This window comes from Apostichopus japonicus, chromosome 17, assembly GCF_037975245.1.
Source record: "Apostichopus japonicus isolate 1M-3 chromosome 17, ASM3797524v1, whole genome shotgun sequence".
In the NCBI taxonomy this organism is placed as follows: Eukaryota; Metazoa; Echinodermata; class Holothuroidea; order Aspidochirotida; family Stichopodidae; genus Apostichopus; species Apostichopus japonicus.
In genome coordinates, this window is record NC_092577.1 from 33,278,212 (window position 1) to 33,290,569 (window position 12,358).

The 12,358-nt window shown below is 36.8% G+C and overlaps 1 protein-coding gene across 1 annotated transcript; it reads left to right on the forward strand.

The window, feature by feature from the left end:
• Window positions 1–8,976: 8,976 nt before the first annotated feature.
• On the forward strand, window positions 8,977–12,337 carry LOC139954987 (splicing factor 3B subunit 6-like). The gene is made up of 4 exons (XM_071955075.1): window positions 8,977–9,122; window positions 9,959–10,077; window positions 10,552–10,690; window positions 11,294–12,337. The coding sequence occupies exons 1-4, from the start codon at window positions 9,027–9,029 to the stop codon at window positions 11,384–11,386; spliced, it is 447 nt and encodes a 148-aa protein (XP_071811176.1). The 5' UTR covers window positions 8,977–9,026; the 3' UTR covers window positions 11,387–12,337.
• The last annotated feature ends 21 nt before the right edge of the window (window positions 12,338–12,358 follow it).

Below are 12,358 nucleotides of genomic sequence, written 5' to 3' on the forward strand. Positions count from 1 at the left end.
ACAGGAAACAATCAAAAGCAAATAGTACAAAAAATATCGCCTTAAAGGTATATACCCTAAAACCTATAAAAAGGATAGAAAAATAAATTAAAGCTATGGTGATACAAAAAAAAAAATACTTTACAGGAATTGAAACAATTAATATACAGTGAACATTTAAAATACAGGAAACATTCAAAAGCAAATAGTGGAAAAATATCGCCTATATCGTCTATATATATGTATATCAATATCTCACGGTCTATATTATAGTTGCTGAGTTATTTCCAATGAAAGAAGTTGTTCACTGTTGATGAGCTTATGTGGTATGTCTGAGCCTAATTATTTGGAAGTTGTTCTTTTCTCGTTTGAAGGATAAGAGAGGTCGGACCATTGTATATCACGACTGTGCGTAGTCAATTGAATATAATTTGTTGATGTTTTCATGGCAAATTTGATAATTTTCGATGACGTGTACCAATTTATAACAAAAAATATATACATAGAAACGAGAATGAAAACCCACTAAAAAACATTACTGATGCATGCACCAATACGTTTACTGATAAAAAATATTATTTACTCAATTATAAATATTGGTTTAGTGCTCTATCATAAAAGATTAGGTTAACAATTCAAATTTCATAATAAGTAAGAAATCAATTGAATTGGATATCTTCTATAGCTGGTCATATAACTTGGTTACAATATCGCAACTGTAATGGAGCCATCAAAGTGATATCAAAACAACCATTTCCACGAATACGCTTCTTCTGTCAGCAAATCATGTTCTAAGAACAAATGGGTTTGACACAACTGTTTGTTATTCGATATAGCGGTGCTGATGTGTTTACTCATTGCAAGTTATGTAAATGACCTTAACCCAATCCCGGTTGCAGGGCATAATCTACAGAGTTTGAAGACTGCGACAACCCATGTCATAACGTCTGATTACTGATCGATAATGGGAATTTTCAAAAAAACAAACGCAGGCCACCCAGTGCAGCGGTTTTGCAAACGGTAGACTCACGGCCTCATGATATTTCACGTGGACTGGACAACGATCCTACAAGACCTTTCAGAATCGATCCCCAGAATGCATCAAAACTAACTTGACTTATCGGCTAAATGTAAAAAAAAAATCAAACGATATCCGAAAATTGTAGATACATTTATCGACGTCTAAAAAACAAAGTGGACTTCAGAGGAGAAACTGCATGTCCGACAACGTGACGGATTGGATCGACTTGGACATGCCAGACCTGCTCGTTACTGCTGCTAACAGATCTGAATGGAGGACGATGTCAGCTTCAACCGCCATGTCTCCCCGACGACTTCAAAGTCATGGGACTGAATTGATTGATTGAATTGAAAACAAAGTCCCGAGATTCAGCGAAAAACCTTCAAGATCAACTTTTGGGTCTGGTTTTCAAAAAAATACCAGTCCATTCCATCTTTCTTTGTTGTGTGTGAGAAGTTAGAGGTAAATGGCGATGAAAATAAAGACACCACAGAACTTCTTCCCGATATTATTGATATTGATGATATTATTGATGATATTATTGAATTTATAGTTGATACAAATTCCGTGTGGTTCAGAAGAGAAATACAAGTTTGAAGAATAAATACATTGCATTTTTCCTTCATGTTCAGAATAAATATGCAACCGATTAGGGTGCACGTCTTCTGCTATGCAAATGGATCGTGTTCACAATCAATCGGTGTTTGCAACGTCACAGTGAAACAACTTGTTTACTTAAACATGCAATATGATAGAAGGGATCTAATTGGCGGATTAAAATTTGTTTGTTGCAAATGGATATTTGAGATTACCTTCATGCATGTCATAAAGTTACCAAAATGAAACCGATCTGACATGCTGGTAAAATGTATCTATGAGGAAACAATCTCCTCAAGGAGATTTTGTCAAGAGTCCAAAACAGAAAATTGATTTTCTAATGGTCTAGAATTTACGAGCGCTTACTCCTTACTCATTAACTAACGCCAATGTTGAATTTTGTACACGGAGTACTCGATCAACCATGATGATATTGAGTAGATCTTGTATAAGTTATTCAATTGTGTATAACGATAATGTTCAGTTTCTACTTACGCAATGTACAACAACAATATTGAGTTTTAATGAAAGATAATGTTGATCTTTGTAAACTAGAAGCTTTCAATCTTTTCGATTATAATGAAATTCTACATAACTACAAAAGTATGAGCCTACATTTTGCCACCCGGTTAATGTTCGTATGGTATCTACCCAATTTGGAACATTACGTCAACAAGACGTACTTAGGCTCCAGTACCAGTTAGCAGTGGTATGTTTGAATTCCTCAAGGGTCTATAATGGGCTGTTTTATGTTCCATTTATATCAATCATCTTGATAATATCTATCGGAAGGTTCCTATTCGAAGAAGAGCTTACAAAATGATTAAAAAAAAAAACATGCTAAATCAAATCACTAGTAAAACAAGACAGTCTGCTTTCACCCGATAGATACCAAAGATTTATTTCTTTTACTTTAATATACAACATCAAGATGATCCCCAACATCATAATAGATATATTTGATGGTACCTAACACCCTTAATGTGATATTACTAAAAGCAAAATAAAGTTATTTTACATGATAAATGTTATTTTACACAATGAGATTTAGACGAGACATTTTTGCGTCGTTTCGTATGCAGTTTATGAACAGTGCTTACATTGGTACCTTAATATCATGCCAAATTACATAAACTATGCTATTTTTTGTCACTTCTGTGATTATTCTCTCTCTCTCTTTCCAACTCTCTCCCTCTTTTTCTTGAAAGGTAAATCATTCTTCGTCAAGATAAAAATCAGGTTTCGGTTGAACTTCAAGTTTTTGTCCATATAGCCAACTAGCACGACGCTTCTTGACGTTCAGCTGTAAGTTGGTAACTGGTAGGAAATCCAGTCACCTCACATTAGGAACGACTCAGGACTGTCAATGCTAAACCTACAGATAGTACACTGAAGTTCACGTCACCACTTTAGGAACTACACACATTTTCCATATGAGTAACAAATTGGATAACAAATCGTACGAAACTGTTACTCGTAATGCGTTATCATGACATGTTGAAATATAATATATAATTTCCGGAGTTATGCTTCACTACTACTGACACATTTCACTCGATCCCGTGAGGCCGTTAAAATTAGGTACTCAGTACATGAAAAAGTCAAATTCCTGCATGATCCCAAAGAAATAAGAGATGTAAGACCGGAGACGCCTCAATAGCTATTGCAAGATGTCCTTTAATGTTGTTGTTGGATTAAATCACATATAAGTTTAGGTCACTTATATTGTGTCGTGTCTCTCAACAAAGTACGAACGATTCACGTTGATGTTGGCGGCATGGCAACAAATTGCAAAATTATCCCAAATTCTCACTTTGCTGCTTTTAAGTCTTCCAGTAAGTTTGCAATCGCGGTGACAATCTTCTTTACATGTTTCTCAATTCCTTCATCAGCCTTGCTGTCTTTTTATCTTTCTTTTTCGTGTTGTGAAAAGCTAAAGGTAAATGTCAACTTGATGACGGCTTCGCCTCAGAAAAATTTCCCGTTTTCAAAGATATCATGAAAATTATGGTTAATACAACATTCAGTGTGGTTCAGAAGAGAATTGTAACTTTGAAGAATAAATACATTGCATTTTTCCTTCATGCGCGCCAGAAGAATAAATATGCAAATGATTAGGGTGCACGTCTTCTGCTATTCAAATGGATCGTTTTTACATTCAATCCGTGTTAACAACGTTACAGTGAAACAATATGCTAATAAACTGTAATTGTTTACTTAAACATGCAATATGTAATATACAACACCAAGATAATCCCCATCACCATAAGGAGTATAATTTACCGTACACGACACCCTTATGTGATATTATTTAAGGAAAAATAAAGCTATATTACAGCATCATTGTTATCTTACACAAATGGACCTTAGCCAGAACGAAAGAGACATTTTCCCGTCGTTTCGTATGCCGTTTAGGAACAGTGCTTACATTGGAAACTTAATATCATGCCAAATGACATAAGCTTTGCTATTCCCTGTCACTTATGTGATTTATCCTTTCTCTCCCTCCAACTCTCTCTTCATCTTGAAACGTAGTTCATCAAAGGTCAAGACAGAAATCAGCCTTCGGCTGAACTTCAAGCAACACGGTGACGTTTAAGAGCATTACAAAATTATGGGTACTTAGGAGCAAAGAATTTTATTGGTACATCGATAACGGGAATTACCAAAAAATAATCACAAAAGTATTTCAAAAAAAAATTATTTCAAAATGATCAAATAGAAAAAAACAACAACAATTGGAACATTGGAAAAGTGAAAAGAGGAAAACGGCAGACCAATGTGAGAGTGAGATGAAAGGAAGCCGAAGATTATAATTAGCTGCTGCTGAAGATGAAAGGACTGCAAGAAATCTTCCGTGTAGAACAGTATAACAAAGATTAGAAAGCAATGAAGATGACGTAGTGAAAACTGAGAACAAATGGGTGGTTAGAAAGGAAAAGGCAAGCAAAGTGGACAATCAGAACGTTTGACTACAGCTACAGGAGATATTTTGGTTTCAGATATTGAGGCTAGTTTCTAGTGAACCCTTCGTGGTCGTCGATGGGACCTCATAACCCGAATTCCTCTTGCAAAATTTAGCAAATCGTCTCACAAATGGGAATGTTTCTACAAATGCCTGTCGATAAATCGATCCAAACATGTTGTAGATAAGAGGATTTAGTAATGAATTTAACAAAGTCACGACAGCTATGAAGCAAATGTAGTGTTTCGAAACGTTACCTTTATCATCAATTCCCAAGTTAAAATAAACGCAAGTAAAAATGTCTTGTAGTATCACGCAGATACAGAACACAGCAGTATTAACAAAGACCATGATTGTCAAGTTACGTTGTTCTCTAATATGCAGTCTCTCTGATTCGTCACCTACGTTTGGGAGTTTTCCTAGCTTTCTATAAATCATCAGAGAAAGTGTAACGGATATAATCACTGCTAGGATTTCAGATGCGACCAAAACATAACTGAAGATCTTTACCGCGGTATCTACAGTCAATTGGTGGTGAAACGGTGTGCCCAACAGTTGTAGTTGAAAGTGAACAAGATCAGATTGGCAGAGTTTGATAATTTCCCATTTTGGATGCACAAGAAAAACGAGCATGAAGACAACACATGTACACACAATAAGGAAAGCACAAATGGTAATTGCAAAAATGTAGCAGGAACGAACTTTCATTGTAGCCTGATTGACGTATTTCATGGGGTTACTGATGGCCTGGTATCGTTCAGTGGTTACTAGTGTAATACAAATACAAGATATAAATTGAAAAGGGAATCGAAATAATAAAACTAAACTTTCATGAAGAGTTATTAGATATTTACTTGAGTCTATCAGCCAGCGAAGACTGATGAATATGTAACACACCGATATCAGTGCATCGATAACAGAGAGTGTCACTAACAAGATTCTGAGATTAGTTTTTCTGAGTTTGGGGTGTTTCGCGACTGTTATCAGAAAAATGAAATTAGAAATAAATCCAAGAAGACCAAATATTAATGTGGACACCGACAGTTTCAGAACATACTCAAGTATCGATTTGGAATCTTCACATGTTTCAAGTGGGTAAGAATCATGTGAATAAGTCATTTTAATATCACTTTGGTATTCTTGTACAGTCATAATGTCAATTTATTTATCCGGTCAATATGTGTTTCCACCAGTTTGCTCGAAAAAGTACCTCGTTAAGTTCTTCCGAAATGAAATTCTCGGATCTATCACATTGAGCACTGCAACATATTCCGTCGGAATATTTGTCGCTTACCGGTCGACTAAATAGGTAGTATATGGTGACTACAAGTCTGATATAACGACTACAATGCTTTCAAAATTGAAACGAGAAATGATTTGGCTTCTAATAGTTACCGAACTTCTAATGTCCAGAGCGTTGGGGTAACTTTTTGTTTTCAAATGTTGATAAAGTGGAGGATTGAACGAAAGTATTTTTTCGTAACTGCACTTGGTAAACCAACTTTAGCAATGCTTGTCTTGGGTATCAATTTAAATGAGTGAGGTACTATGTAAAGGAACGTAAACTGGTGCTTTTAGTTTGTTGTACTATAACACAATTAAATGTGATGAGTGGAAAACCTTTAATATCCAACATAATTAAGACGGTATAACCTGTAAGTGGAATATTATGACAACAATGTTCTCATCGATACATTCGTATACAGTTCATTATTTAATCAGGTACTAGTTCTGAAGTTTCATTTTAGATTGGAACTTCCTCTTTTGGAGAATTCCTAGGAGAATTTTGTTTACTTAATTCACCAACGGCTGATGTGTGCTCTGTTGGACGAATAAACTGTGACTTCACCGAAGAACTTCCACACTTTCTAATTGCAGTTGCCAAAACTACGACTTTTATAACAATTAAATTTGGTAATGATGTAGTTACGATCTCCCAAAAGAAATCAAAAAGATACCGGTAAGAAATTATGACCAGCTTATTGTCAGTAATGCAGTCACATCACGTCTTCAGCTCCTCAAATGATTTACGTTTTCGTCCATAAAAGCCAAGTTGACACGACGCTTCTTGGCGTTCAGATGTACGTATATACACGCTGTAAGTTGGTAAATTATACGAAATCCAGTCACCTCACATTAGACACGACTCAGGACTGTCAATGTTAAACTTACAGATAAATACACTGAAGTTCACGTCACCACTTTAGGAACTACACACATTTTCCATATGAGTAACAAATTGGATAACAAATCGTACGAAACTGTTACTCGTAATGCGTTATCATGACATGTTGAAATATAATATATAATTTCCGGAGTTATGCTTCACTACTACTGACACATTTCACTCGATCCCGTGAGGCCGTTAAAATTAGGTACTCAGTACATGAAAAAGTCAAATTCCTGCATGATCCCAAAGAAATAAGAGATGTAAGACCGGAGACGCCTCAATAGCTATTGCAAGATGTCCTTTAATGTTGTTGTTGGATTAAATCACATATAAGTTTAGGTCACTTATATTGTGTCGTGTCTTTCAACAAAGTACGAACGATTCACGTTGAAGTTGGCGGCATGGCAATAAATTGCAAAATTACCCCAAATTCTCACTTTGCTGCTTTTAAGTCTTCCGATAAGTTTGTAACCGAGGTGACAATCTTCTTACATGTTCTTCAATTCCTTCATCTGCCTTGCTGTCATTTTATCTTTCTTTTTCGTGTGTGTGAAAAGTTAAAGGTAAATGTCAACTTGATGACGGCTTCGCCTCAGAAAAACTTCCCGTTTTCGATGATACCATTAAAATGATGGTTAATACAACATTCAGTGTGGTTCAGAAGAGAAATGCAACTTTGAAGAATAAAAACATTGCATTTTTCCTTCATGCGCACCAGAAGAATAAATATGCAACCGTTTATGGTGCACGTCTTCTGCTATGTAAATGGATCGTGTTTACATTCAATCGTTACAGTGAAATAACCTGCTATTAAATTGTAATTGTTTACTTAGACATGCAATATGATCGGAAAGATTATCCAACCTAATTGGCCGATTAAAATTTGTTTGTTGCAAAATGATATTTGAGACGACAATCGTGCATGTCATATAGTTACCAAAATGAAACCGATCTGAGATGTCAGCTGATAGAAAGGATCAGTGAGAAAACATTATCCTCGAGGCGATTTCATCAAGAACATAAAACTATTTTTTTTTCTTATGGTATTGAATGTACGAACACTCAATCCTTACTCATTAACCAACGCCAATATTGAATTTTGTACACGGAGTACTCGATCAACCATGATGATGTTGACTATATCTTGTAAAGGTTATTTAATTATGTTAAGCGATAATGTTCAGTTTCTACTTACGTAATGTACAACAATAATGTTGAGTTTTAATGAAAGACAATGTTGATTTTTTGTAAACTATAGAAGCTTTCAATCTTTTCGATCATAATGAAATTCTACATAACTACAAAAGTATGAGCCTACATTTTGACAATGTTCGTATTGTATCTACCCAATATGAAACATTACGTCAACGAGACGTACTCAGATCCAGTACCAGTTAGCAGTGATACGTTTGAATTCCTCAAGGGTCTATAATGGGCTGTTTATGTGCCATTTATATGAATCATCTTGATAATGTCTATCGAAATGTTCTTACTCGAAGAAGATCGAGCTTACAAAATGATTCAACATAATGGTAATAAAATCAATGGTAAAACAAAATATCTGCTTCAGTTCGGAGCGATGAAATAAAAAGGTAACCTCCTTAAATGAAGACCTATTCATGAACAGCAATCAAGAATTAGCTAGCCTGGGTTATAGTGGGGTAGGCTGCCTTTAGCTTGCCCCCTGAGGAATTTTTAGCCGAACGAAACAGGGACAGAATGAAAAAAAGTGTCAAAAGAACAAAATAGTAGATACGATATATATCATTCTGGGTATGCTTCTTGTTTTTATAGCTCGGCCTGATCTGTTTCTGACCTGGCTTTCCCTTATTAGCCTTATGGAGCATAACAATTAACGAGATACTGAACAGGTTAACTTTGATTCAGTGATGGACACTTTTTGTATAAGTTGCCTACGTCGTGTGTTGCTGTCTTTAATAAAGCTCAGCATCTCCAATGGGTAAAGCCTATAGAGATATGAGTCCTCCTTCCGACCCCCACCCCCCCCCCCCACCTCCAAAGACACACCACTTCCGGGACGATTCCTACTTCGCTGCTGATCTCTGGTGAACCGTATATTATCTTGCTGCAGAACATTTTGTTTATTTGGACAGATTTGTTGCCGTTAGTTGATAATAAAGCGCAAGCATAAACATGGACTCCCCTAACTCCCCCGCCCCCACCCTCAGCTTCTTCACAGCTATGCTGATACGTTATAACGTCGTGTTGACGTTTCCCGAGAGTTCAGCCCATTCTTAATGCAGCAATATGTTGCTAAGTAGTTATGCGAAACAATGCACACATCTATAAACGGGTTGAATTTAGTGGTCAATTTTGTTATCTATCTCCAAAACTTTGCAATGGCGATGCAAGCTGCTCGACGACAGGGGGTAAGTTTTTAACCAAAGGTCACCTTTTTTAAGACAAACAAATTATTCTAAGGTTTCTATCTGAATAATATTAGAGAAATATCAAAATGAATGTAACTTTGTGTATTGTTTTGACCTTTTCTTCCGATACAAAAAAAGATCGATTGGAAAGTGTAATCAAAAGGCGCATCCTAACGTTAGGCTACAGTAGGCCTAGCCTACTACGGTGGAAAACGGTAATTTCGCGTGTTCCCTAATTACGCGTACAGTAGGCTAGGCTAATGTGAAATACTTACAGGTATGTAGCTGCAATGATATACTGGATGCTACTCATAAAGACACCATAGTTGCTGCGTTCGTTACTCAAATTGCAATCGCAATTTTCATCTACAAAGATCTACGAAAATTCCTATGTGTGAAACTAGGAAACACCAGTTCTGTATGTTTAGACATTTTATCGGATCATTTCACTCATAATAGTAGGCTAGGCCTAAACTTCAATGCATTTGCAAGTATAATTCTCTCTCTTTATGAGAGAATTTGGTCAAACCATCTATGAAACCACAATGCTACAGCACGGGATAGAACTTTATATCGGCTACAGTAGACTGTTATCTGTGGCAGAGACACTGTCCAGCTGGGGTTCTCACGTAATTCATCAGCATAGGTCAGAGAGAAACATTGGTTGGAACAAAGTGAGAGAAAACCCCAAAGCCAGTAACATTACCAGAGAAAAAAGTATGAGTCCCAGGGATGCAAGTCCCCTAAAAAAATTGTGTCCCATAAAAGAAAGTTTCCGTCCCGATCGAACACCAACTGTGTTTATTGTAATTTACCTATTTTCATTACTTGCACAGGTGAGACTACCCCCTGAAGTAAATCGGATCCTTTATGTCAGAAATCTACCCTACAAGATCACCGCCGAAGAAATGTACGATATCTTTGGAAAGTATGGAGGCATCAGACAAATAAGAGTGTGAGTACCTGATTATAATCTTAGAGCTAAGGCAGTGAACATGTACAGAACTTTAGTTGAAGCTACAAATGTGCGTTCCTGTACATAGTAAATATGACCAGAGTGATTCCGATATCATGATACAATTGATTGTACAGTACAGTTAACAGGTGCTGTGTGGTTGTACAATTGAAACACACAGTACCTCACAACCATGCACAGATATATAGATGAACTATACTTGTGGTTAAAACTTTTCAGCTTGTTGCATGTATGTTTGGCTTGTTACAGTGTGAGAAATCTAGATGTAAACTGGGATTATTTCCAATGTTAAGGATTCTTTTTTCTGGGTCTCAGATAAACTGCATTTGTGATTCAGGAAAAACTATAATGAATGAGAGGCAGTGACTCACTGCTATTTTACAAGGACCAGGTTCTTTGAAAACAGCACTACAGATTGAGTAATGCAACCCTCTTTAATGATCTCTCTTACAGAGGAAACACAGCAGAGACGAAGGGCACAGCGTATGTTGTTTACGAAGACATATTTGATGCCAAAAATGCCTGCGACCATTTATCTGGATTTAACGTCTGTGGTCGTTACCTTGTTGTCCTTTACTACCAAGCCAATAGGGTGAGTTTTTGTTTTTTTTGGAGGGGGGGAGGGCGGAACACCGACTTAAGCCTATAAAAGTACCTTTCTACATCTTCTAAAGTTTGCAGACCAATATTTTGTCCCAAAAGTATTCTGCAAACTAATTTTTGTTTGTAAAATATTTTCTGTTCTCTATTTGCACCAGCAAATCAAAGCCTTCCCTTGTAAAATACAAAGCAATAGTGAAGACTGTGTAATCTTCTTGTTGATAAATGTTTCCCACTGATATGTGTATACACATTTTATGACCAAACTTCCAATCCCACAGGCATTTTAACCTGGGCCTCTTGCTCTACCTAAAATGTGTATACCACTCTTACCACAGCATACTGGGTTGTAGACACTGTCGTTGCCAATAGTATCAAAACGATTACAGACAGCCCTTTCTTGTTGGTAAACCCTATATAATGAATGCTTAATGGGAAGGGTGGGGGGGGGGTGGCAGAGAGTACCGGTCAGAAGGTACTGTACGACAGTACTGTATCTTGCGTAACATATAAGAAAAGATCTAGTCCTGCTTTAAGCTTAACTCATGTTACTGCTTCGAGTTGTAACTCATCATCCCCTTTATCCTCTCTACAGGCATTTAAGAAGATTGATCAGGACAAGAAACAAGCTGAACTCGACAAAATGAAAGCAAAGTACGGTCTCAGCACACCGGAAGTTGCCAAGTGAATGGAGGACAATGGTGTTTGCATCGATGCTTGTACATAACAGTAGTCAGGAAAGTCTTTGGGGATGGGACGATGAGTTTCACCATCAGCATTGTCATCTTCCTTCATCGCTATCTGAAGATCTTGATGAGACTGCCGTACATTTGTAAAATCTAGCAAACATTCCAGAAATATTCTGCTCCATTGCTACGGTGGATTTAGGTCGGACTCTGACATACGGCATTCTATGGTAGGAGCAATATCTTGCACTGTGAGAACATCCTGCAGCATGGGGGACAGGTCTAAGAAGTTTCTTGGAAACCAGATGTCCTGAAAATTTTGTGTACGTTACTTTCACAAGCTCTGGAGAGGTACAATACAGGAGGCATCTCAAGATACTGAAAGTGTATGAAATTGTGACAATGTGACCTATTGAGAGGCCCCCACCACCTATTGGGATAACTTAACAAATACGATTGAGTTGGAAATGACCGCGAATCCAGACTTGTAGTGACCCCTGATTCATATTCTGACATAAGTTCCTGTTTACTCCTACTCACCCTTAAAGATATTACTGATGCTCATGGCAATTTTTTTGAAAACTTTGTGTACCTCCTATAGTATACATCCTAGTGCATCCCAATGCTAGAAATAAGAGCTTGTACTGGAAATTTATTTTGGGAAGGGGGGGGGGGCATTAAGGGGACAACGATTTAACCTGTTCTGAGTACAGAGGATGTGGGAGAGGCTCATTTTTCTGTTGAGTACATGAGATTATTTTCTGGAGTCATAATTATTCCTTATTTTGTCAGGAGTACACAATTTTCTTAATGAAGGATTAATGGATGGTTAAGGTTGCATATTCAACAGGGCTGATTAGATCTGGACACAGCACTATGCTTTGTACTGTTTTAACAACTTTTATTTACGTATTATGTAAAAGATTAAGTCATTAAATAGATTTGAAAATTGATCAATTTTTGTCTTTTTCGTC